This window comes from Antechinus flavipes, chromosome 1 (genome assembly GCF_016432865.1).
Source record: "Antechinus flavipes isolate AdamAnt ecotype Samford, QLD, Australia chromosome 1, AdamAnt_v2, whole genome shotgun sequence".
NCBI lineage: Eukaryota > Metazoa > Chordata > Mammalia > Dasyuromorphia > Dasyuridae > Antechinus > Antechinus flavipes.
In genome coordinates this window covers 132301001-132328926 of record NC_067398.1, presented here as the reverse complement: position 1 = coordinate 132328926, position 27926 = coordinate 132301001, and the positions used below count along the sequence as shown (strand labels likewise).

At 32.3% G+C, this 27926-nt stretch overlaps 1 protein-coding gene across 1 annotated transcript in view; it reads right to left on the bottom strand.

The window, feature by feature from the left end:
* Positions 1 to 3169: 3169 nt before the first annotated feature.
* Positions 3170 to 27926, bottom strand: part of PARP8 (poly(ADP-ribose) polymerase family member 8) — a 217234-nt gene continuing 192477 nt past the window's right edge. The window contains exons 23-26 of the mRNA XM_051990612.1: positions 27591 to 27664; positions 25594 to 25663; positions 21982 to 22066; positions 3170 to 7825 (exon numbers count right to left, since the gene is read on the bottom strand). Of these exons, the coding sequence (XP_051846572.1) occupies positions 7723 to 7825; positions 21982 to 22066; positions 25594 to 25663; positions 27591 to 27664 (332 nt within the window). The 3' untranslated portion in view covers positions 3170 to 7722. The remainder of the gene's footprint in view (positions 7826 to 21981; positions 22067 to 25593; positions 25664 to 27590; positions 27665 to 27926) is intronic.

The following is a 27926-nucleotide window of genomic DNA, read 5'->3' as shown; positions in this document are numbered from 1 at the left end:
GATCAATAGCAACTGAAGTTAGTGCTGCCCCTATGAAATGGACTTTTGGAGGCAAAACAGGAGTTTTTACTCCTTTTATAGTTGAAAAAATCTCCATCAATCTGTGGGGAAGAGACATTTTACAACAATTAGGATTAAAAATGAGTACTTCAGTTTTTTAAGCAGGGCTGCTGTTGAAGGCCTGCCAACACTTTCACCTGTTCCTATCCAACGAAAAACTGATACAACAGTGTGGATAGAACAGTGGCCCTTAAGTAGTGACAAAATTCAGGCCTTATTAGATATAGTATAGGAGCAGCTTGAACAAGGGTACTTACCACATTCTCTAAGTCCTTGGAATTCCCCAGTGTTTGTTGTAAAAAAGAAATCAGGAAAATGGAGGATGCTCACTGATTTAAGAAAAGTAAATGAACAGATGGAAACTATGGGAACTCTTCAGCTTGGACTTCCATCTCCTACTCAATTGCCTAGAGAATGGCCTCTTTGGGTCATAGACATTAAGGATTGTTTCTATTCTATCCCTCTGGATAAGGAGGGTATGAAAAAATTTGCCTTTTCAGTGCCCAGCGTTAACTTAGCTGAGCCTTATAAAAGATGTGAATGGACAGTTTTGCCACAGGGAATGAAAAACAGCCCCACGTTGGGCGCCAATTGTGATGACAGCGAATTTAAAATCAGCTGGAGTCAGGAATTCAGGTTAAGGGAAAAATCTTCAATCTTTATTGAAGTGAAGAGGTGAAAAAGGATTGCTATAGCAATATGGGCAGCTGCAACAGGAAGCCAGCTAGCAGAGGGGGTTGGAGATGAAAAGCCCTCACAATGGCAATGCGAGCAGCTGTGTCAAGATGCCAGCCAGCAGTCTTCCACTTCTCTCTCTGCCCCTCTACCTCCACCCACCAAAAACGTCATTTCCTATAGAACACATCAGCACTTGCACAAAGAGTGGGCGGGGGCCATTCTTTCTCCAAGCATATATATTAATAGAGTATGGTCCAATTACTATTTAGCCTCATGTGCTTGGGACCTCAGTGCATCAACTCAAGCCTCAGCCCATTACAGATAAGGTTGACAAAATGTTCATATTTTCAAATTAAGCTTTAATTAAAAAAAAATTACTCTGAGAAATGGCCCAGAAGTTTCACCTAGATAGCAAAATGAGTCCAAAACACACACACACACACACACACACACACACACACACACACGCACACACACACACACACACACACACAAACTTTGCACATGCAAAGCTTAAGAGGTCCTGAAAAATTAATCTTCTTGGCAAAAATCACAGGTTGGAGAATTGAGTAATTATAACTATTTCTCAGGCTAATTCCTGAATCCTATTTAAGTATTTGTCTTTCAAGTGCCTCTCACATTGGATTTTTGTCTAGGTTGTCATAATCTTAAGTACCTACTTAGACTCCTTGCCTCTACCATGCACCCTTTAATCTTTTCAGCATTCTGCTGCCAGATTTTCCTTCATGTCACTTCTTGATTAAGAACTGGGAGCTACTCAATCAAGTCTAAAGTCCTTTACTTTCTAGGCCTATATCACACTAATCCAACTTTACTTCCCATTATGGCTTAATGTAAACTCATTACTTCAAGAAATCAGATCTGTTGGCAATTTTTGACTTATGCCATTGTTTATGCTGTTCCATCAGCCTGCATTCCCTCCTGTAATCATACTTAAAGATTTTCTTAAGTCCTATCCTATCCATAAAACCTTCCCTACTACTTGCTCACAGGGGCTATTTGTTATAGTGTTCATTACAATTATAGGTTCTTATATTAACATTTTGGACTTGATTGCTTTCTATTATTGTTTAGTTCTTTCAAATAGAAATGTATTGTTTTCTCCCCAAATATATTGGCAAGAACAGTGCCCTATACTAATCTCTGGACATAAATACTTAATAAATGTTAGATTTATTTAAACTAAGTGTAATTTTTTGTGTACTAGGCTGGTTTTGTCTATGATTTTCTTTCCTATAAATTAATATATTTTCAGTCTTAGAAATATAAAATTAATCCTAAGTTTAATATAAACATGATTTTAGTGAATCTGGAGTATCAGCATAGCATAATAAATTAATCAACTCTTCAAGTCTTTAAGTTGCAGAGAAGATCATGACTTGCATTGGTAGAAGAAGAATCTTTATCTCTTTGCTAACAAAATCACAAGTCTATTCCCTAATTTAATGGTGAATTCTATTCCCTCATATAATTGCAAAGTAAAATAGTTCCTTGGGATGGTTATTTAGTCATTGTGATTTAGATATTTAAAAAGCTAAGCTTTAAAAAGTATTTGAAATATATAATGATGAAATTATTTTGAAACAAAAACAATGAATATAAGGAATAGAAAAGCATATAAATCTCTCCTATATATAGATATCTCTATCTATACACACACACATGTCTATGTACATGGATATAAAGAACTGAGCAATACAAAAAATTACTTCAAAGAAGTAAATGAAAACAAGAAAATTGAGGGACATAAAATTATAACGATCAAGTTTAGTTCAGAAGAAAAGCTTTAAGACTGTAATTCTTTGAAATGGGGAGCTGTATTATGTGATATGGTGGATATAACACTTGGCTTGACATGGTCATGATTTTATTAAACTCTTTTCTCACCACACACCCCAAATCTCTTTTTATTCTCTGTTATAAAGGATAGCTCTTGGGAAAAACAAAGAATATATTAGAAATGATATAAACATAAATATAACAATAAAAATTAAAAATCACACAAAGTTATCGTGTTTTTAGGTAAGAAACACTTTAAAAATCCACGATGTTTGACTTAAAATGCCTCTTTAGATTTCATGGATACAGATTTTAAATGTCACCATATATTTAGAAGTTTGCAAATCCAAATTATGCTATTTTTGAATCCAATATTATATTCTATAGTTAAAAACTGAACTAGCACTAACATCCATAATCAATTATTTCCTGGTACCTCCCTCAACCAATCTGAATATCAAGACAAATATGTTTTCATCACACAATCACCATCAGAAGAAAAATACATAACTATTTGTTTTAAATTTCATTTAGACCTTTCAAAAAACAGCAAAACACAGAGGCAAGATTGAGTAAAAGGGGAGGCCAACCTCTACTCGAGTTCTCACAATAGTGCCCACGTATACAGTACTTGTTGAACAAATTCAGATTTATTGAAAGTAAACATTTACATTGGCTACAATGTTATAACCGTTACAAAGCTGGATAAAAGAGGCTAAAGTAGCAATAGAAAGCAAGTGCCATAAAAAGTGATAGAGAAAATATTTGGCCTTAGTGATCTTTTGGCAGTATTTACATTATATACATATTGTTAAATATTTATAATAATTCTAAGGCACCAGAGGCTAAATAGCAGGCTGCAATACTATTTTGTGCACAAAATTCAAGAAATTTGTCAAGAAGGCTGTATAGTTAAAGAAACAGAGGCATATCTTAATGTTTACATAAAAGAATGACTATTTTTTTAATCAAAAGATACAGTAAATATTGGGCAAATTGAAGAAAATAATTTTAGAACATTAAATTATGTTGAATGTATCAGGATTACATTTATTGACTTGCTGGTAAATGTTTAATGTCATCTATTCTTCAACACAGCTTTTTCACACTCTAGATATGTTTTGTCTAAAAGCTACTTAAATTCTTTTGACCTACAAAAACTTATACCTAATATATCATACTGTATACAAAACTTCAAAGAAATATTGTTTGGGTAATAATATACATCAATTCTATACTCTGACAAAAAATAAAAATCACTAGGAATTAACTGTCCCAAAAGTTTGAAACTTCAGTTGGACAACTGACACAAGTTGCCCATTTTACTCCTCCTAATTTTCACCTTCAGAGATTGAAGTTTCAGCAAGGTTTTAGAAAACCAGTCAATGTAAAAAGCTAGTGTAACCAGGGAATTATTAGTTTTTAATTTGAACTTCTCTGTTTTTGGACATTAGTGTCTTAAACAGGAAACTCACTGTATACTCAAGAGCTTAAGAGGGGCAAAATTAATTATTCCTTTGCCCATGAATGGCTGCATTACAAAGCAGTAGATGATTTCCTCCAATTTATGATATTCTTCTTGCTCCTTATATAGGAGAAATATTTTCCTATAAAACATTGGCCTCTCTTTTATCCTGAGGTAGTGTTGTAATGAAATATTCAGTCAAGACAGATTTACACCATAATTTTTTTGAGTCATTAGTTTCAAAATGCTGAAAGTAACAACTTGACATTGATATCCATTCAGGGGAATGAAGTCATAGGGTCAAGTTAAAATTTATGATACACCAAATTATAGACAAATGAAATCACGCAAATTCCTTAACAAGGATTGTGAATGTTGGCCCTTGAATCTTCTGTCCCCTTAGCCTCTATGCTCTGTTTAACAACATTATATTAATTGCATTTCAAAATTCTAAAATATATTCAATCATACTCATTGAATGTTGAAAACTGTGCATGTTTAGTGCTGTTTACTTTTGCCAGAGGAGAAGAAAATTGAAGAATTTACTCTTTTAAGTTTTTTAAGATTCTTGTGACAAATATCTACTGTGTGAAATGAAAGTGTTAGGATTGATCTTAGCGATTAAAAATTACTTGACAATAAGTAAGGATGTAAAATTGTATGTATTTATCTCAAATTTTAATTAAAAAAAAACCTTTAACTTGTTTAAACAATTTACCAAAGCCAACCACCACTAAAACAAAAACAAAGACCCTTTCCTTTAAAATGTAATTGGCCAATTGCAATTAAACAGACAATAAGTACATTATTACTTTTCACACTTTTCAAATACAGCACAAATATATTTCTTTCCTTGTCATGTCATAAAAGAACATTTATCTAAGTAGTAAAATGTTTACAAATAAAGTTAAGGAGAAAGTAGATTCTTTAAACCAGTTCCTTTCCTTGTCCTCTGTATTCTACTTCCTGTACCTGACCACATCCTCATGAAAGAAAATTATTAGTTTGTTCAGTGGATTCTTCTTTAGTATCAAGGTGTACAAAATTAATATAATAATCATACAGCATCAGTAAACAATTTTCAAGTAATTAAGAAAAAAACACTATTACAGTATTAAAACCTAGAGTCATTGAACAAGTCTCAGTACTCAACAAATATTGTAAAATTGGGCTACTGAATTGAGAAATAACCATAGTATTTAATCTGTTGAATATTAAAGTTGATAGATAATCCCCTGGATGTCTGAGTTACAATATTTCCTAAATCAATATGGTTTGGCAAAAAAAAAAAAAAAACAGTGACACTGTCTTTATCACTGGGCTGTAATGTCAACAAATCTATCTATCTAAATAGATAGATAAATAGATATAAAATTTGGAAATTAATAATTGAAAATGAGTTCTGCTTAGATACTTTGCCCAGAAAGGTTCAACTAAATAATTCTCCTATCTCATCACTTAAAATTTAGTCCTATCTACAATATCAGACTGCTAAAGTCATCCCCTATAATGGGAAAGGATTGCTTTTCCCCCCATTAAGACCATATTTTAAGCTTAATATGATAAAAGAAAGATTGTGTTATACTATCATTTAGCATTAAACATAACAACTACTTTTTCTTCATATGTTACCTTTGTAATTTCTATACTGTATGGATTCTCTTTTCCAGGGGTTTACAAAATATATTTCATATTCCAATACTAATTTAGTCTTTTTTATATATCACTGAAATTGTGCAGGTAAAACATGGATTTTCTTGATGACTTGGAAAGGATACATAAAAACATGCAGAGCCTTATTTTACTCTGCAGAAATACTCCAAATGAACTCATTTACATCAAGTATTCATCTCCTTCCTCTACAGGGAATTTTTATTCCTAGATATAGCATGAGTCCAAAGGTATAAGATAGCAAAGATCAACAGTTACCAGGTGCAAGCAGATGCTATCATTATGTTCAATATATCCAAACTGTAGAATAATTTTTAATGCTCAAATTCATGTGTGTATGATAGTTTTCCTAATCTCTTAAATGCCCAACACAGGCAATTTCAAATGAGATTTTGTTGGATCAGACTTATAAATGACTGATAGTTGATATATAGGGATGGGTGGGGTGTATAGTCATGTTTATGTTAATGAACTAATATTAGATATAAATCTAGATTCCAGGCTCAGAAGTGCATGACAGTCCCATAAGTGTAAGTGCTGACAGGAAGAGACTGATTCCACAAAGATCCCTTAGGAAACAGAATGCTATCAATTAAGTTCCACAATGAATGCTGGGGCATAAGAAAAGAGGCATAATTTCATAAGCATGTGACTCTTAGAAAGCTGGTGTTTGAATGAATACTGTAATTTATAAACTCATTGGCTTTCTTTTAATATAAAAGAAGCTTTAATGTCTTCTTTCTCAATATGAAAAAAATAAGTTAAGATGGAAAATGTAAAAAATCTGATATAACACAAAGATATAATAGTTTAAAAAATAGAATCATATAACATCAGAGATTGAAGGAATCTTAGGGATCATTTAGTTCCATCTAATCCCATTTTCTGGTTGAAGAAACTGATATCCAAGGTCACCAAGATAGAGATGGGACCAAGACTAGAAACCAAACTTCCTGTAATCTAGCTCAGTGCTCTTTCCATTGACCAACACTGCCTCCATTTCCAGGGTAGGAAATGAAAAATTAAAAAAAAATACTGCAATTTTTAGGGATTGATTTTGAATAACTGATCTTTAAATTTTGTATTAAATATTATATTTAATTCATATAGAAATTTAGCAATACCCCCAAAATGGTGGTGAAATTTAAATGATGAACTTGACATATTGGGAGCTGAATATGTACAATATTTCTTTAGCCTGTTATATAAAACATGTGCAAATAGAAAAATTGTACACATATTTTTAATGAAAAGTTACTCATAATTCCAATGAAGGGTCTAGGAGTTGGCTCATATCTTGTTTAGATCCAGATTTACTGATTATTGAAGTTTATGTCTTCGTACAGGATGAGGATAGGATCCTAGATTTGCACCATCAGTGTGGTCACATATATGTGTGTGCATGTATGGGATACATGTATATTCATATTTATATACACACACATATATGCATATAAATGCAAAACATATAATCTTATAGTCTTACTTTTTTTTGGCAAGGAACTGCATCTAAATCCTAGTTATTTTTTGTATTAGAAAACAAAAAACTAGGATAAGTAACATCTCTTCCATGACATTCTAATATCCCATAGTACTAATAAATATAGTACATTAGAATGTACAAACATAATGCTTATTGCAAAGTATCCTGTACAGATGTAAGCTCCATTATAAAATATTCTCTCTTTGTTCTATTTTGGTTAACCTAAATTTAAAATGACGGTATATAATACCAAAATGTCCAATTACAGAGTTTAATATAAAAATATCAGCACAAAACTCCTTTTTAAATCTTTTTATTATGAGCAGCCCAAACGTTTGTTTAAGTGCTGTTGAATTTTATTATTAGATTCCATATCCCTACAATTGGTAAATTGCATACCATTTTAGGTATTTCAATGAGACTTAGAAAGACTAAGAAAAAAATCAGTATTCAAAGGGTTAATTTGGTTTATAATAACATTTTTTTTTCATCTTCTTCAGTTCAAAATCCAGCTTTGAAACCGAGGAAGGCTTTCAAATCAAGGTAGTGAAACCACAGTGGTCCATTATCCAGTCGCAGTTTGGTTACCAATTACCCGGAGAATTTCTTTATGAATGCCTCCTTCTTGAGTGTTAATGCTTGTATCTCCTACTTGACCATCTTCATAACTAAAAAATGAAACAAGGAAAATATGAATATTTTGAAAATATTTTGATGATATAGAAACTTAGCTTGAATAACATAGATAAAGTTAGATAATTTAGATTTAAAAAATTCACTGTATCCAGGACCACTTCTTGTTCCAGGCATACAATTTCTTTTTATTTTACATTTAATTTTTATTTTTTTTCAATTACATGTAAACAAAATTTTTAACTTTTAAATTTTGAGTTCCAAAGTTCCTAATGTCTTCACTCTTCTTCAAGAAGACAAGAGATTTGATATAAATTATACGTACAGAGACACAAAAATTTCCCCATTAATCAAGTTGCAAAAGAAAATGCAGACCAAAATGATAATGAGGATAAAGAAACTAAAAAAAAAGTATCTTCAATCTGTATTCAGACTATCAATCAGTTCTTTCTCTGGAAATAGATATGCTTTTGGAATTGTTTTGATGTGTTATATTGCTGAGAGTAGCGAAGTTATTCACCCTTGATCATTATACAATATTGCTGTTACTGTGGACAATGTACTCATGGTTCTGTTCATTTCACTTTGTATCCATTCATGTTCATATTCCCAGGTTTTGCAGAAAGCATCCTGCTCATCATTTCTTATAGCACCATAATAGTACACCACAACCGTATGCCACAACTTGTTCAACCATTCCTCATTTGATGAATTTCCCCTTGATTTCCAGTTTTTTCATCACAAAAACATGTTCTATGATTATTTTTTGTACATATAAGTCCTTTTCCTTTAATCTCCTTAGTGTATAATCTGAGTAATGGTATTGCTGGATCAAAGGTATGCAGTTTTATAGACCTTTGACTTTGTTCCAAATTGCTCTCCAGAATGGTTGGTAAATGTATAAATTTAAATTACCAAACAGATAAACCATTTTTTCCATTTTGTATTCTATTTGATAGTTTCGTCTTTACTTTCCAAGATTGATTAGCATTGTTCTTGATTGTAGTTTTGAGAGTATTAACTATCTACTCCAGTCTCTCTTACTCTATCAAAAAATTCACCAGCTCCCTTTCCCAATTAACATAGCACATACATATTCATATCCTTACCTCTGAATTTCAATCTTATTCCAGTGATGGGTTTTTCAGCATGGTAAATATTAAATTAATTACTCTCTTACTTCTCTATATTTCTTGACGTACATTCACCCTGCTTATTTACCATTTCACCTTTAATTCTTTGCCTTTTCTTTTGCCTCCTCTCCTAAAACCTACACTGACATCTTTCCATGCTCAACATATTTTGTTTTTTATCTTTTTTCATTATAGATTTAATTAAGTCTTTTTTGAGCTAACTCTATGCTTTCTATATTGAGTTGTTTCTCAAATAAATTTGAATTTTAACTATGATAAAAAAAATCCACAACATTCATACAACATTCTATAAGACAATTTTTGAATCTTTTGATTTTTTTTCAAAATTTATTTCAAAATAGTTCATTTGTTTAAATAAACTCACTTATGAATATAGGAATAATAGGAAATTTACTTTTAATACCATCTGTTAAACTCCCTTACTAACACTCAATGAGTAATACATAGTGAATTTATTCTTGTTTATAAAAAATGTCTTCAAAAAGAAGCTTCAGAGATCCCAAGTAATTAGCTCCAAAATAAAGAATCAGAGAGCCTTGGAGATCAACATGGGCCCTCACCTTTTCTTTACCACCCTTAAATGTCTTGTAAATTGAAGAGCATGACAAGATGTGGCAGCTAGAATCAAACTAAAATAAGCAGAAAATGAAATTCATCTTTTATGATCGAAAGTGATTCTATTATCTTCCTATTAAATCTACACACCCAGTGATCTATTCTGATGACTTGATGTTTATGCAATCTCACTTTGTTGATTCATACAGATGCATCTTCATGAATCAGATGTTCTTATGTAATAGTTTTACCACAGAGACCTGTTAAGTCTGGAAATTTATTCTCAAACAACATTAAATTAAGGTATACTGAAATACAATGAGATATAGCTAATAAGTAAGACATGGGAGAATTAAGGGTCAAGGGGCAGAAGTTTACTGAAGGCAGAGAAGCAGGATATAAACCACAGAACCTCAGCATTGGAATGGGGATCAAAGACCATCTTGTTCTAACTATTCCTAAACAAGAATTTCCATCCACTGTTCCCCACTTTATGGAATTTCTAAAGATAGGTAATTCAGGCTTTGTTTATAGATCTCCATTATGTTGGGATATCTAGCATATTATTCAAGATAGTTCAATTCATTTTTGGAAATCTTTGTTAGGAAAGGAAGTTTTCCTTCACATAGAGTTTATATCTTTGGCATTCTACAGTTTTCTATTTGTTGTTCCTACTTTTGCCCTCTGTGGCTAAGCAAGAAAAGAAAAAAAATTTCTCTCTCTTCCATAAATACCTGAAGGCCCAAAACTTGCCCAATTCTCTTCCCCAAGCTGAATAGTCCTAAATTGTTTAACTGATTTATATATAACAGAACCTCAAAGCTTTTTACCAGTCTGGATACCCTCTTTTGAAGGCTCTCTTTTGTTTAGATCTTCCTCAAAATGTGGCACCAAACTAAAAATAATACTTTACATATGATCTACAATGATGTACAGTAATCCTTCCCAAACATCATCCCATAAGTTGATGTATAAGAACCATGCTACCTCAGAAGGAGATAATATATTGCCAGTAAATTGTTCATCATAAAGAAATAGTTCCTCATTTTTAGTACTGTCAAAAACTGGAATGGGCTGTATTGGAGACAGTAAGATTTTCCCAAAGCTGGAACATAGCACATTAATGATGGCATTTCCAATTGGGAAAATATTTTACTTTGTGAATTAACTAGACTGAGTTGTGTACTTCTGATAAAGCAGACCAATAAAATATACTACCATAACTCACTTCAGATATCAGGATTTTTCCCTTCCCAATTTCCCTTAATCAACAAATGTTCACACTAAGATTTTTTCCAGGAAATAAATCTGTTCTCATTCTCACATATGTGTTTGAAAGTTATCTTTTCTAAAATAAAACAATTACTATCTAAAATATGGAAGAACAATAAAAAACAATGAATTGAACATTGCATGTACATTTCTTATGTAAAGACCTTTTAAACAAAAATCCCTTGCATAAGGACTTCTGTCTTGGTTATCTAGGTCAAATGGGCCCCAAATATTGCTAGTGTAAATTAAAGCTTGTGAAATTCAAATATACTTGTGAAATGGCAGGCAGCACTGATGAAGTCTCTTAACAGTGAAAAAAAGCTTGCCTAAACAAACATTGTATTTAAGTTTTCACTTGATAAAACAGAAACAGTTCAAAATTTGCCACTGTCTCTTCATTTAGAATGTGAGCCAGTACTCCATTTTTAGCTGTAACATGTTTATGTAAAGTTGAAAATATATATATAATATATATGTATGTTCTCTCTCTCTCTCTCTTTCTCTCTCTTTTTTCTCTCTCTCTCTTTTTCTTTCTCTCATATCTATTTCCATTAGACCTGTTTTCCTTTGAAAGTCTCTCTTTTCCATGAACTTAAATCACACTTTAATATTACTTTTCATTCATTGGAAACTTGACCAAATAACTTAAATGTTCTTGGAAACAAATAGAAATAAATAAATAAACACACACACACACGTGTGTGTGTATGTGTATATATGTATATATATGTATATATGTATGTATGTATGTATAACTGGATCTTACTAAAATAAAGGTTGTAGCTCCTTCTTTATGTATTTAGGCCAGACTTGAATCTAGGTCTCTCTGGTTCAACTCCTTCTGGGTTAAAAAACTAAATATGGTGGATTACAAAGACAGATTGTTCATCCCTATTAGAATTCTTTTAAATAATTCTTTTAGAGGAATATGAGATTCAAAAGTGATACTTTGTCTTTCATTCTTGAAGAGGACTATGACATCAGAGAGACCATGACATCAGCCAAGACATGATGGTGAGTTTGGATTAAAGTGAGAAAGGGCTATGCAAAATCATCAGCCTCACTTTCTCCTTCAGAGGTATCTGCATCTAGAAGCAAGATAAAGATCAGGATGATTGGATATGGCCCTGAATACAGTGGGAGACCTTGGCTTTTTAAATTAAAGTATTTAACAGGTCTCAATTTGAATGAGGCAATACCTAATCAGTAATTAAGACTAGCTAAGAAATGAGGCAGAAAATGGTCTCTTTTACCTAGTCAAAAAAAAATTAATCTGGGAGAGAGAGACGCTTAGGATTTCTGGTCAAAATAGAAGCAACTGCAATTTACATCTACTCAGAGTCTATCTGTCCAAATAATGACTAAGTAGGGCTTGGCCTGGGACTTCTTGTTGGCCAATAAGAGCCATAGAGATTGGGAATTAAGGCATGGTCCTTATGAAAGAAATCCAGCCTATAAATCCCAATGTTTCAATGATCAACAATAACAAAAATCATTCCTTTGGGAAGAGTACCAGCAGGTAAGGATATGATATCCTATATAAACAAAAGGAAGGGAAAGAAAAAAGACAAACATCAGACAATTCATGGTCCTCTTTAAGACCAAAAGACAAATAACAACCTCTATGAGTAGAATTGTTAGGGTAAATGGACTCCAGCAAAACATGCTTATTCTGGTAGCAACTCAGTATTTAAGTGGGTCTCAGAAAGGAACAAACTGATCCAGTAGAAGTATCTTGTACTGACAGAATTATTTACAATAGTTGGAGCTATCTTTTGATGCTCACTTTTACTTTATATAATTTGAAGATTAAGCTATCTATAATCTTCAATTCCAGAGACCACCAGTTGATTTACTGCTGCTCACATTTAGAATAATTAGCTTATTTTTTTCTGAATTTTCCCATAAAAGATTCATTAATCCTTATTAATCATTAGGAATTTTGCCAGCTTACTAAACATTACAATAAAGCTTTGTCCCTTGACCTACAGATGGTTTGAATCTGTGAATTAATTCTAGCAGGATGACTCTCCATCTTTGAGATTTTTTTTTTTTACTTTATCAGAACTTCTCTACAAGGCACCCAAAGGGAACTGGTCAGTTGGGCAACACTGCTCTTTTTTTGTTTGGATAGCTTACAAAGCAGGGACTGGCAGCTGTTAGGGGAGATTTCTGTAGTGTGTGGGAAAAGGGAATGAAGGGTCAAAACAGTGGGTGTGATAATTATGTGAGTAGAGAACAGAGGACAAATGTAACTATGAATAAGGTAGAAGTTCGCAGAAATCACTTGGTTTTAAGAATATCTACAAATATTCATTTAACAGTTGGTTAATTCAAAATGTGAAATAACTGGATAGGACCTGATTGAGCTGACACATTAATGAAGTAAACCAATATGTTCTAGTTGTGACTAAAACAGATTTAAGGATATTCTGGCTCAATAAAACCATGGCTCATATGTTTTCTTTGTAAGTGAGAAGGAAGAGGAGTTGACAGAGTTGATTCTGTCATGAGTACAAAGAAAAAAATAAATATAATTTCATAGTGTACTTGGCTATTTCACCTGTAGGGTCATAGGCCTCAGTTCTAATTGTATGATTTCTGTACACTAATGGATTATCATGTTTGGTTACTCATTCATGTTTGACGGGAGTGTGAAACTATGTTGTTCCCTATTAATTTGTAAAATTAACACTTTGAAATTCTTGCTTCCCAGAAACCAGAGAGTGTATGAGAGAGTGTGTTTCTCAGACTGGGCCATTTCTAAGGCAAATCATCCCCATTGACAGCCAGATCTCCATTCAAATTCAGCCTGAAAAAGCCTTCAAAATAATTTCAGTTGGGAGATCCTGATCTGATCAGCTCAAATTGCCCCTCCCCCTCCCCCCCTGAGATCTGCTCATAAAATAGGTTTCTGCTCTCTCATTTCTTTGCAGAATGTCCAAAATAGCATGCTTTGCCTCTTTTGCATAGAAGACATTCTCAGTGAAAAATCTTTTGTAATTTCTCTATTAGGACTTTGTCATTGAAGAAGTAAGTCTTTTCTACCAAAGCTGGCTTCTCATCCAAATATAAACTTCCCATTTTTGCCAGCTAAAACTCTCTGAGTTCATGAATTCTTTCATGAAGGACCTGCATCTCCAACCAAAAGGGGATTTCCACAACTCTCTGCCATTAGAAGCCCATCAATGTTCATGTATGTTTATTATTTGGGCAATAAGAGTTTTTTTTCAGAAATTTCTACTTTTAGTATGGGATTAGTAACGGCCACAAATTTTACTTAGGTGTTAGAGAATTGTAGAGAATGAGAGAAATATTACAATGTTCTATGTGATAATGAACTTTGGGATATACTCAAAGTTGGTGGAGCAATCTTTGCATATGGACTCTACACAGGATATTCACCATCATAAGACTGAACATCTTAGGAGTTTAATGAACACATGAATAAAATTTTCTTCACTGGTATATTTAGTTTAGATTATTTTACAATTAAGGTTTTAATTTAAAAAACCTGTGTGATTTTAACATGTGCATGGGAAACAAAATTGGGTCTGAATTTTATTGCAGGATTTAATAAATTATTAATTGTATGACACTGATTAGGTCACTTGAGTTTATTTCCCCCATTTGTAAAATGTGGAAAACATTAGCACCTATTTCAAAGTCGAAGCAAAAATAAAAGAGGTAAAGCACATTAAGTGCTTGGCAAATTTGCACAAATTTGGGTAGTTTCTTTAAGGTTAAATCCTGACTTACTAATTCATTTTCCTACTTTATATTCAACAAAGAGAAAAAGCAGGGAGATCTTATATTCATTATGGTCAGTTAAAGATGTTATCTGTTGAAAATTGTTTGCAAATGCCTTGTTCTTGTCTCAATTATTTAACAAGATTACTCTGCCTGTACTTATAGAACGTTCTCATACAAATTCAATAAACTCAAAGCAAAGCATAAACATTAGTTTTTATTAATTAGTACTTATTGGGTTATTGAGTTGTTTCTTTAAGATAATTGTATCATTTAATTTAAATCAGCATATATTAGGTAACTAATATTTATAAGACATACTGATCTACCATTTGTAATATTTTCTATTCTTTTAGCGTACAGTCAGGTGTACTAGTAATGCATTCCCAGAAAGCACCATTCCATGTAAAATCATGGGATTAAAAACCACACAATTCATAGGGAAAATGGAGTTATATGGTCATATAATATCCTTCATGAATGATACATCAAAAATTAAAAGATAGAAACCTAACAAAAACTAAGCATCATTTAGCCTAATACATAAATAATGGTAGAGTCCATCTTGGGCTATTGCTCAATCTCTGCCCCCTTTTCACAGGATAGGTTAGAAGATGTTGCCTTTGGATATCTTAACTCTGAGGTGGGGGAGCAGGGAGGGTGTATATATTATACTAACAGCTTCTACTGTACCAGAAGATAAACAATAAATAGGATACTCTGCCTTAAAAAAAGAATGGAAATATGCTTTTGGAAATGAGTATTCTAAAGTAATTTGTGAATTATTATGAAAGTTTGGAGTTGTCTGTGTTCTCTCACTGTTTCTTGATAAATATATCAAGTATAAGCAAATTCAAAATATTTTCTGATATATCAATTGTGTTGGAATAAATTTGGATTTTTGAAACAATTGCTATAGCAGAATTCAGTATAGCTCTGCTTGATCAAATTTTTAACTTGCTTATGTTCTGTTTAATCAAGTGTTTATTCTCTGGGACAGTTTCTAGGCTTTTAGTTCCAACTTGTTAATCTGATTGATTTGCTTCAGCCACATTCCCCTAAAAATTGGTGACAAATGTTTTCATATTTTTACATTTCTCATTTATTTGGGGGGTATTCTATAGCTTTTTAAAAATGGATAGTGCTCCAATTGTCATTTTTTACTCTTCTAATTGATTTTGTTTTTGAAACTGACTCTGAGTGATCAACAGACTGACTACATACAGTTTGATGAATACCTTCATCGTTTATATGCCTCTGTCATTTAACCAATCAAAGTCTTTGGCCCTTAATTTTGCTGTGCTTAGTATTTTATTTCCTTATAGTATAGTGCCAACCTTCACACTGAAATAGTTTGTTACATGTGTTAAGTAGTTGGGAGAATTTTGTCAGAGTTCTTCCTAAAATTTGTCTTTATCCTATATAAAAGATACTAGTGCATAATTAATAGTTACATCCACGGTGGCTTCTTTGCTTGGTTCATCTGGAGATGAGATTGCAAAGTGGCCCAGGAAAGAATCATTTTGTAGCATTTGGGTGCACAAGACCTATTGTGCCACCTCTTTCATTCCCTTCTGCGAATAAAGGACTCTTCATTTAACTGAAAGAAAAAGTTTTCCTAACCCCCCAGTCCTGGCCAACAACTTTTTCACTATTTTGCCATCTGCATTAGAGAAGTAGAGGGCACCAAAGAACTGAGTAACCTTCCAGTCTATTTTATGGGTAACCATCATCAAATAAATACATCACTTTAAGAGCCAACTAATACTAATATCCTCAATTAGAAACAAGGTTGGTCTTTGTATAGCAGATAAATAAAGTTTGTGACCAGGCTCATACTTGAAAACTTTCTAGGTTTGCAAACCATAGGAGAGCTTATATTCTATCTGAAAAAGCTTTTTCTTAATTCAACAAATATTTGTGAAATATTTACTCTATGAAAATCATTGTGTGTGATACAAAAAAATAAAAGTATCTGATACAGTCTTTGCCTTTTAAGAATTTATCATTTCCCTAGGGATATTCATTATGACACATACATTAAGTGCCATATTAGTTGAATAAAAGAATGTGCTACAGTAATTTGGAAGTTAGAGAACAGGTGCAGTTAATCAGTGAAGATTTCATGGATAAAAAGACATTTTTATTAGGCCTTTGACCATATTTCATTAAGTAATAGAGGATTTAGATAATCAAAGTTAAAAACAAATGAGTAACAGTAAGTACATTAGTAAATACATTTGGAACAAAGTGGATAATTAATCTGGGCACAAGTCTAGGTAGGCAAGTAGGTCCAAATTATGGAGGGGAATGAAAGCTATTTTTAAAAAGGCTAGAATATATTTTACAGACAATGGAGAATTACTGGGTATCTTTCATTCAGAGAATGACAACAATCAAAGCAATGAGTTAAAATTGAAATAACAGTGATGTGCAATACTGATTACATAAAAATACATGGCATTTATTAGCTGTGAGGTCACAGGAAATTCACTTAATATCTCTGACCATCAATTTCTGAATTCATGTGCAGAAGGAGAGGGCTAAACAGGATAGTATCTGGGGCTTCTTACTCTTATAAATCTATAATCTTCTGAAATAAAAGGTTATTTTTGTAGTAATATAATGGAGATTTTATAGCTGGGCTGCTGATAGCTTCCATAATTAAAAAGTGAGGATGCTCTAATAAGTATCTGATTTTGGAGATGGAGATGATGGAGTTTTGGTTTTGATAGATAGCATTTGGGATGAGAGAATGATCCAAGAGGAAATAATGAACATGCATACAGAAATAATACTAAATCTCAGATGAGTGATGAAGTTAGGCCTTAAGACATATATTTAGGAATTATTTACATAAAGGTGATTAAGTAAATAGACTTGGTCACATTCTTTTTGCCCCATGAAGAAAGTCTTCCAATGAGTTACAATATAAAGCCTCCTACCTACTACAACAGAAAGAATGGAATGCCTTACAAGATAAATGGAATTCTTCCTCATGAAGTTTTCAACTGAGGGCAAATGACCAATTGTTGGTTATTTTATAGCTAGAATTCCTTCTGAGAAAGATTTGGACTGAAAACCAGATTCTGAACTTGGGATTTATGAACATTTTATTTTGATATTTTAATAGCTATTTCAACTAAATATATTTCGGTTTCTTTTTAATTCTCTGTATTTTATTTTAAGTACTTAAAACATTATTTCTGAGTAGAATTCCACAGGCATCACCAGATTGTACAAAGGATCGATGATGGGAAAAAAATAAAATAAAATTGATGACTTCTGGATTAAATGATAACTGAGATGCCTTCCAGATCTAAAATTCTATGATTCTGATGTGTATAGAGGAACTAATAAATTACTGAACATCATTTCAGTATCTTTTAAAAATATATATGCTAGAAGATTTTTAATGAACTGTGTATTAATAAATTTCTGATTAAGTTTCAAGAAACCTTTTGCCAAGTAATTAAGAATATGCTGAGCTGTTTATCTATCCTCCAAACTGGACTACCAGAAGCCAAGATTTGGAAAAGCCAAGTGACTCTGAACTCCCTGGAATGAAGCAGCTTTCTCTTCACCCCACCCATTTTCTTGCTTTATTGCTTCAACAATCCAATTTGGATCTTCTCCATCCTACCTCACAGATTTCCAATTCTTGCTTTAATAAATAATATTCCCGTTGTCTCTGGAAAGAGAACAATAACTGACTTAATCATTGCATTCCTTGTTTTTGTGATTTACTAGACCACAATTAACTCCCCTGGCCACAACTCCTTTATAAGTATTTTCTTCCCTATTATAATGTAAGCTCCTTCCAAAACAGAATAAGAATTTATACAATAAAAACAACAAAACTCTGTCCACTGCAATGAGGAACAAATTCCAGAGTATTGATGATGAACCATACTACTCAAAATCCTGACAAAGAGTTGAATAACTTGAGTGCATAATGCAATACACTTTTTTGGACAGAGTCAATGTGAAAATTTGTTTTATTTGACTTTGCATATTTGTTATATGGGTGTTGTTTTTTTTATTCTTTTTTTTTTCAAGTACAAATTATATAAAAGAAAATTAAGTAGATGTTGGTTAAATGAAAAATGAAAATAAGTTTCTTGAAGGCAAGGACTATCTTAATTTGTGTTCTTAGTGCTGGAAATAGTATTTTGTACAAAGTCAGGGATTATTCATTCATGTTTTTGCCTTTGAGTGTGATAAAATAATTTATGTCAATTAAATATTCTTCTGATTTAATCACACCTAACAAAAAATTAAGAATAAAATTTATTGTGTGTGATGCTTTACTCAGGTGCCTGAAATCACCCATTCTTTATCTTTTTTTAGATAGCTTTCAGTATTTATCACTAATTCTCAGTGCTCACAGTATAGTTCAAAGACTAAAAAGTAGTTAGCATAAATATATTAGGAAAAAAAGAGACAGAGTCAAAGATAGATACAAAGAGATAAAAAGAGGCACAGACAAAGAAGAAAATAGAAAGCAGAGAAGGAGATGATGTCAATGATGATGATGGCTAGATCTGTGATTTTATAATTTCCCTGACATAGGAAACTCCTTCTTACAATATGGTATGGAAAATTCTTGATATCTAATGCTCTTAGAGCTTCCTAGAGCACTAAGAGAATTTAGTAACTTGTTTGGGTTGGATAACACGATCATAAATTTTGGAGATTAAAAAATACCTTAGGAATCGTACCTATTCCACCTCATTTTACAAATGATGAGACTGAGGCTCTTAGCATGAACTGACTTAACCAATATCACACTGCCAGGGAGCAAGTGATAGGATTTGAACTCAGATCCTCTGGCTCCAAAACCAGTTATTCCACTATCCCAAGAATAAACAATTTCCTGCCCAAAGGGCAACAAGTTCTGTTGATATTTTTTTATATTTCTACATTAAAGTTTTAATAGAAAGTTTCCACAAGTAAATGACTATTGTATATTTATCTTTTTTATCTATTCCCTTAATGCTCATCTCAGTGTCTTACACTTAGTAGACACTTCATAAAAGCTTACTAAATACTATTTTATCCTTTTCATCTTGAGTACTGGTAGTATTTCCTTTGTTAATAATACTTCTATCACAGTGTGCTGATTTGATCAAATTTAACTAAACAATATTTTTTTGAATTTATTTAGGGGGCTGTAAATTTATCTATATCTAGTCATATGATATCTATTTTATGAGACAATACAAATTCACACAACCACTTTTAGTCTTTTCAATGTTGTCTCAGTTCATGCAATCTTACAATACCTACTTTTGAGAAAGATATTCCACCAAGTTTATCTTACACCTTTCTAGTATAGCAGTCTATAAGCATTTTACCTAAGGCTTAATTGAATGATTCATTGCTCAGGATGTCACTCTGAGCATGACTTTTTCTTTTTGAAGAAGTATGAATAAATCAGTAAGTAATGGTCTTATTCTTTGTTACATTCTGTGAATCAGATTAACATGAAAACTATTTTTCACATTTATTATTTTCACTTAATGACAAAGGTAAGGAACAAAGCCACATTAATCTATTTCTAGTCACCAGAGATCATAGATGCTCAATAGAGCAGGATATAAAGTAAAGGAGAAATGAAGTTTTTGTTTGATCATCATTTAATTGTGATAAAGCATTTCATTATATTCCACAGAGACTCTTCCTGAAAAAAAAAAAAACATTCAGTAGGGAGCCCTACTACTAGAAGAACAATGAAACCTCATATTTTACTGAAAAAAAACATATGATTGTAATTAGAAAGTACAATAGTTGGTTAACAAATTCCCCTTTTTTATATAATTGGAATCTTATCAATTTCATGTAATTAGCCTTTTCTCTCCTGAAGTGCCAAGTAAAGGGATGTAATCTCATTTCTCTTAATAAAGAAATGAAAATTACAATCTTAAAATAATGTCTCTTGCAAACTATTTGGTGACCCGAAGTAGCAGAAGGTAGCAAGACCCTCACTATGAAACCCACAAATAACTGTTTAGTTATTCAACTAATATTTATTAAATACCTACTATGTATATAAGTATGATTTGACTTGTAAGTTATATTGTATTTTCTACCCATGGAAAATGTTTTTAGTTATCTCAAAGAAGAAAAATAAGAAGACTTGAAAACTTGAGAATCAGGCTGCTAACAATACTTTCTTTTCAGTATTTTCAGAATTAATTGGATGGTTCCTGAAATGAATTACTATGAATTATAGGGGAAAAATATCGACTATAATTTCTACAATCAATTAGGAGAGAACTTTAGAACTTGTTGTCTAGCTACAACTTGAAGTTGTTCAACAATATCATCTTAGTGACTATAAGCTTCCCTTTGGAAAACCAAGCTACAAATTGTGAACAAGCAGTATTATTTATTTTACATATATACATATATGTATATATGCATATATGTATATAATATGTGTATATATGTATGTATATTTTATATGTATATATATGTATATATGCATATATATGTATATAATATGTGTATATATGTATGTATATTTTATATATGTGTGTGTGTGTGTGTGTGTATATATATATATACACACACACACAGATGGATGGATGTATATGGATGTTTGTGTGTGTGTGCATGCACCCAAGTGCATGCATTTGAAGAAATTCACTACCTTTGGACAAATAAGGAAAAAAAAAACTTCGCTGTTTGTACTCTATTTTAAATGGTGATAGCTATAGTAATAACCCATACTAAATGCTAAAGATTAATAGGCTATGTTAACTGAAAAGCAGATTATAGGAACCTAAGCTAATAATAGACTGGGAACTAAAAAGGACTCAACACAGTGCCTGGCACGTGGTTTACTAAATGATTGGTGATTCATGAGTGACTGATGAGTAGACTTAGTGACCATCTGGTCTAAGCCTCTCATTTTAAAAATAATCCATGGAGATTAAGTGATTTCTCCAAAGTAATAAAGGTAGATAAGTGCCAGAAGAAAGATTTAAAAACAAGTCCTTTGACTTTGGGACCAGTGCTTTGTCTACAGTACAATGTTGCTCTTTAAATTGGTAACAATAGGGTGAATACAAAAAGCAAATTTATGAACCAAAACGATCAAGGGAAATAGAGCAAAAACTTGTTATTTGTTCATAAAAAATTATTTGAAAGAATTTCACTTTTATTTTCTATTACTTCTTCTATTTTAAATTGTGTTAATCAACATTGGCAAAATTGGCATTTTGATTTTTCTAGTCCCTAATTTATTAATGTTATCAGACAATTGTTGCAATCTTTTCCCTCTTCAAATAATGAAAACAATATATTTATGGTAAACTAAAACATTTTATCTATTTTGCTTTACTATGGACTAAGGAAAATTGTCTTGAAAATATTCCCCCACTACCCCCACCCCCTTCACTCATATATAACATTTTCTTTTAACAAAACTGAGGGGAAAAAATACTGCTACTTACACAAAGAAGAATCTTGTACAGACATGATCAGTGTTTGGAACAACCCATATCTCTCCATGCTTGTGCAGATCTGGTGATGTTATCACTGCCCCAAAATATAAAATATTAGACAAATAAAATCAAGGCACTATTTTTCTCTAAAGGAATAAATCTATGAACTTACTTCTGTGCCCTAGAAAAATCCTACTGAAAAAAGATATAGTGGAAAATATTTGTTATAGAAGCATTCCAGGATCAAGTACTGCATTTAAAAGCAAAAATCAAGCTGATGCCAGGAATAAGCTCTGTGTTCAAGAAATTTATAAAATGAACTACTGGATGAGACCAGTTTTTGCCTATTTAAAAATTAGTTTTTTTGATAACTTTTCTTAAAAAGTGAAAACTGTGCTAAATAATGACTGTGGCTACTTCCAGCTCTAAAGTTCTATTATTTTTGAATGGTGGGATGGGGGTACATGTAAGGAGACTATTTAATAGGAGGACTCTGATAGCTTCTCATTGTGTGGATGAATATTATTATTAAATGTAGTTTTATTAATACATATTTATAACACAGCACACTGAATAACAACTGAGGGATTAGTTGGCATCTCTATAAAGAGATAATCATTTCTCTTTTAGCAAAATATAATTGCTCTTTGAAATACTTGCCAAGAATAAAAACGGTCATTTTCTAAATTCTTATTTTCTTTACTTAAAATATGTGTAGTTTTAAGTGATGGATATATACATATATGATTAGAATAGAATATGGAGGCACAATCCTTGAATCTACCCTTTAGTTCACAAAAACACTTCTTTTTCCTCTCCCTCTTCTTCTATGTATAAACAGGTATAAACACATATACATATGTGTGTGCATATATGCAAACTTATTTTAATTAAATCCTAAGATTAAATCTCTACAATTATCATTTGGAAGAGAAGAAAAGGGAAAAGAGAAGAGGTAAAGGAGACAATCATAGGATTTTTAATAGTAAAAAACACTTAAGAAATCCAGTATTGTTCTCTATCCTCAAAGAGGTTACAGTCTTACAACAGAGATCATCATTATCACAGACAAAATAATTATGATGCAAAGTTGAACATAACAAAGGCAAAGAAAGATACAGAATCACTGCAGAATGAGTAAATCAGGGAAAGTTTTGTGGGAAAAGTAATAATAAAGCTGAGTCTTAAAGAAAGGATTTTTACAAGTAATTTTAAAAGTAGATAAATAGAGGATGTGTTATCCAACTGTAAAGTATGGCCTACACAAGTACTAGGAATTATAGAATCTGGAACAACATTAGAAGACAGCTAATAGTTCAGTTTGCTTGAAGCTTGGAATGTATAAGGGGAAATGATGTGAGATTAGTCTGGAAAAAGAGGTAAGAACCAGACTGTAGAATGCTTTAAATGTCATACGGAACCATTTGTATTTTATTTTATGAGCCCTAAAGGTAGTCGAATGGTAAAGTGACAGATCTGTGAAACAGAAAGGTTAATTTGATAGCTGTGAGAAGATTAGAAAATGGCAAGACTAGAAGAATGCAGATCAATAAGCAAGTTATTATAATTGGCAAGAGGTAATGAGAACATGAAGTGAGTGGTGATGTAAGTGAACAAGATGAAAGAAGTATGAGAAATATGGATATCATGGATAAATAATTAGGAAGACTATGCAACTGATAGCCACATAAAAAAGAAGGGAAAATCAATGATGTTTCTAAAGATCTGAACTGGTACTTTCTCAATGCTAGTTCTAGCAACAAAAAGAACAAAGCTGTGAGAAGGTATGGCAAAAAGGAAAAGAAGGCACTTTTAAATTCACTTCTTTAAAAGATCAGTCTAAAGTGTTTGTAGAGCATCTATCAGGAAATTTGAGCTCCAAAAGAGGTTTGGGCTTGAGATCTAGAACTGCAGTAATAAGAACTGATATCATGGGACTGAAGGAAAGGGAGTATATAAAAATGGACAAGAAGACAAACCAGTGAAGGAACCAAGAAGGCAGAGAAGCAAAATAGAGCAATTCCATGGAACACAAATGAAAAAGAAAGTACAAGATAGAGGCAGGATGCACTGGTTATAGGAGGAGGGAGTCACTAGTGACTACTAGAATTATTAGAGAAAAGTCCAAATAGGATGAAAACTGGAGAAAGTCCACAGGCTTTGGTAAGCTCAGGGAAAAATAGCTTCAGTGGAGGATTGGGTACAAAAATCAGATTGTATAGAGTTAAATAAATGGGTTTTGGGGAAGTGCACATAGTTAAGTAAAGTTTATTCTTTAGAGGAAAAGGGGAGGAGAAAAATAGGGCCATGATATAGTGTTTGTCTCTTTCTTTTTCTCTTCCATTTTCACATTCCCCAGAGCAGTTGTTCTAAATCTCCTTAAGCTCCACCTCCACTCCTACCCATCTCTTAGCAGATGACATGGCTTCCCACTCTTCAGAGAAAATTAAGGCTTATCTATAGAGAGATTTCTCATAAACCCTCCTCCATACTTCAAAATCACTTCATATCTTCACCAATCATGTCCTCCTTTTTTCCAAGTTCGTGTTCCCTCTTTCTCTGCTTGTGTCAAGAACCCCTGGATGCTTTTCCTCTCCTACTTTATCTTGCATTTGTTTATATGTGTGTGGAATCTCCCAGTAGATCATGGAATTCTTGAGGACATGGACCGTTTTGTTTCTGTTTTTGTATGTTCAATGCCTATCACACAGTCTTGCATACAGTAGGTCTCTAATAAACTTGTATTTGAATAAACTAAATAGAAAGATGATGAGTATAAGGACTCTTGTGGAGGATTTCACTTTTGGCAAAAAGAAGGATAACTTGAGAGACAGGAAGGCGGGAGAAATGGAAGAATTAAAAAAGAGATCTTTTGAGGTTACAAAGGAAATTATTTTCTAGATACCTCTTAATTTTGTCAATTATATGAAAATGCAAAGTAAAGTACTGAAAGATAGGTAGGAAAGCAAGTGGGGTGTGAAGATGAGGGAGAAGCTTTGGAATAATTTGATAGACTATGAGAGGAAGAATCCAGAACAGAGAAGAGTAAGATGTTTGCTGTATAACATAGAGAATAGAGCAATGAGGATATAGTTCAATTTAGACACAATAAACTTCTAGGGGAGCTAGTTAGCACAGACCAAGACCTGCTCCAGCAATACTCAAAAGACTCAGAAGTAAGAGTAGAAAAGGTGATAGTAGGTGAACTAGACTGGGGTTTAACAAGACAAGAGCAAAGAAAAAAACAGGAGGAGGAGCAAGGGACTCAAGGTAAAAACTAATCATTGTTGAAATGTCTGTGGGTTCCAGATTTCCCCAGATAAGAAAATTAAACAAAAATATAAGTAATGAACTCTGAGAGTGGAAAAGGATCCAAGAATTGGAGAATATAAGAACAGGTTCAAACAGAGTGAGGCAGCTGGAATAAAGAGAATATTTAAATTATTTATATATATATATATATATATATGGGATCCTCTTTTCTAATATTAATAAATATTCAACATGTACATGTAAATTAATTTCTCAAAATAATAAGTTAAGTAGTGATATAAACTTATTTCTAGAGATAGCCATTCAGGAAGTTCATGTGTGAAAAAGTTGTGAATCGTCTCAACTTACCTTCACATAAGGCTATGCATTTTAAGTTACGGCTTTGCAAGAACTGGGATTGCTGTCCTTTTTTCTGTGACTAAAGAATAAAAATAAACAATGTTGTGACATTACAATAAAACCTAAGAAATCATATGCATAAAAAGTCAACTCAATTTCCAGGAAAATATTTTAAAATTACATCTATAAGCAGAAAAATAATATTATCATTAAGATAAAATAGTTAATACCCTAATATTGCCACTAGCTATCTCATAAGATAGTTCTAATATTATGAATATAACTTATTTTGTCTCATTTGACTGGTAATGTTTCCCTTTTAATATAAAGAAATTAAAGTGTTACAGTAAAAATTATAATCATAATAACAACCCACAATAGCTATTAGTATATGCTTTATACTTCAGGTTTATGAAGTAGGCTTACAAATATTTTCTTGTTTGATCCTCATAACACCCCCGGGAGAGAGATGTTATTATTATCCTCATTTTACAGATGAAAAAACTGAGGCCCAGAGAGGGTTAAAAAATTTTCCTCCAGTCACAAAAGTAGTATTTGAATTTCAGTCTTCTTGATTCCAAGTCCAGCATTTCAATCATTATACTATGTATCTGTCTCAGGTATACAAACATAGATTTTTTTTTCCCCTTAAAGAAACAGGTAGAAAAGAATTAATTTTGGGAAGGGGATGGATCTAAACTAAAAATTTATTTTGAAGTGTATAAATACATATTTTAATCAAATACCAAAGCATATACTCCAATAGCATGATTTAGGAAAAAGAGGGAAAGGGAGGGAAAAGAATAAAGAAAGAGGGGAAATGAAAGTGAGAGGATACATAGGAACTTGAATCTTTTTGACTCCAGGTCTAGTGTACTACTGTGCTACTTTGCTTCCTCCAATTTAAAGGGAAGACCCTTGTGATTCTTCATAGTATGGGTTAATTTTTTTTAAATCAAATCTAGTCATAATAACACATATATTCTGGCTATTTTGACTATAACATACATTAAATAATAGCCCAGGGAAGAGTTTGGCACTTACGCATACACACACAAAAAAAGTCATTCCTCCCAAAGAAAAGTATAATTACTCTTTGAAAATACTTGCCAGGAATAAAAATGGGCACTTTCTGAATTCTCATTTTCTTTCCTAGAAATGTGTGATGCAAACAAGGTATTACAGAAAAACCTGACAATTGAATAAAATAAGGAATGGCTTTATGGAGGAAAACCTATGGAACATTAGAACAGAAAATCTGGATCTAAATTTAGGATACATCACCAGCTTTTTTTGAGCAGGAGCAAACTGCTCAACCTCTTTGATGCTCAATTTTCTCTTGTGCAAAATGAAAAGACATTTATTACTTTGGCAAGGATCCAATGAGATATCTATCTATCAATGACATATATCTATATGTATGTATACATATGCATAATTATATGTATTGATATATAGATAAACAGATGTGAAAGACATATAGATATATACACACATATTCGTGTATTTGCATAGTGTAAGTCTATGTAAATTATAAGATCCATATCTATTAATATTATCATTTGCAAAGTACATGTATGAACTAAACTAACACTAAACTCTACTTTACAGACACTAAAATGAAGAGAAATTTAAAGGTTGTCTAAAGAACCAGTGGTAATGATTTCATTTTTACAAGGAAAATTTACCAAGGCACAACATGCAGAAGGCACTATGGTAAAAAGTCTCAAGATAAGAAGACTTTTGCTTATAAAATGATTAATTCTTTAACTCTTATTGTCTATGAAATGGCACAATTCATCAAAGGATTAATTTTTCAGCCTATAGTAGTATTTGCTAGAGAAAGCATTTAAATTTCTCTGCTCTTATATGATCTTTGTTCTTTAATTCTGCTGACCACTCAAAATAATCATTTTGTTGGCTTAAAAGCATGAACATTAGCTTCCTCCTAAATAACAAATCCATGGGTCACCAGCCAAAAAGAGTTACATGATTAATTGCATTACCTGCAATGTATTACTGCCTTTACTGTTGGAAGCTGGCTCATCCTTGGCTGACACCTTCTGTTTCTTGTTCATCCCTAAAAACATCCAAACAAAACAAAACAGAAACAAAGATTACTAGGCCATCATTTCAGGGACTATCTGGATGGAGCAAATTCAACATATGATTGACTCTTTTTGTCAAGTTCCATGGAAAGACGTAATGGAACATAAGCTCAGAGCTAGATGCTTCAAGTGATTGGTGGTAATAGTGGTAGCTGAGATTACAGGGGAGAATTTAGCTATTCTACTTAGTAATAGGAGTGTGGCAGTTTTCGCCTCATATGGAGCTAACTGACA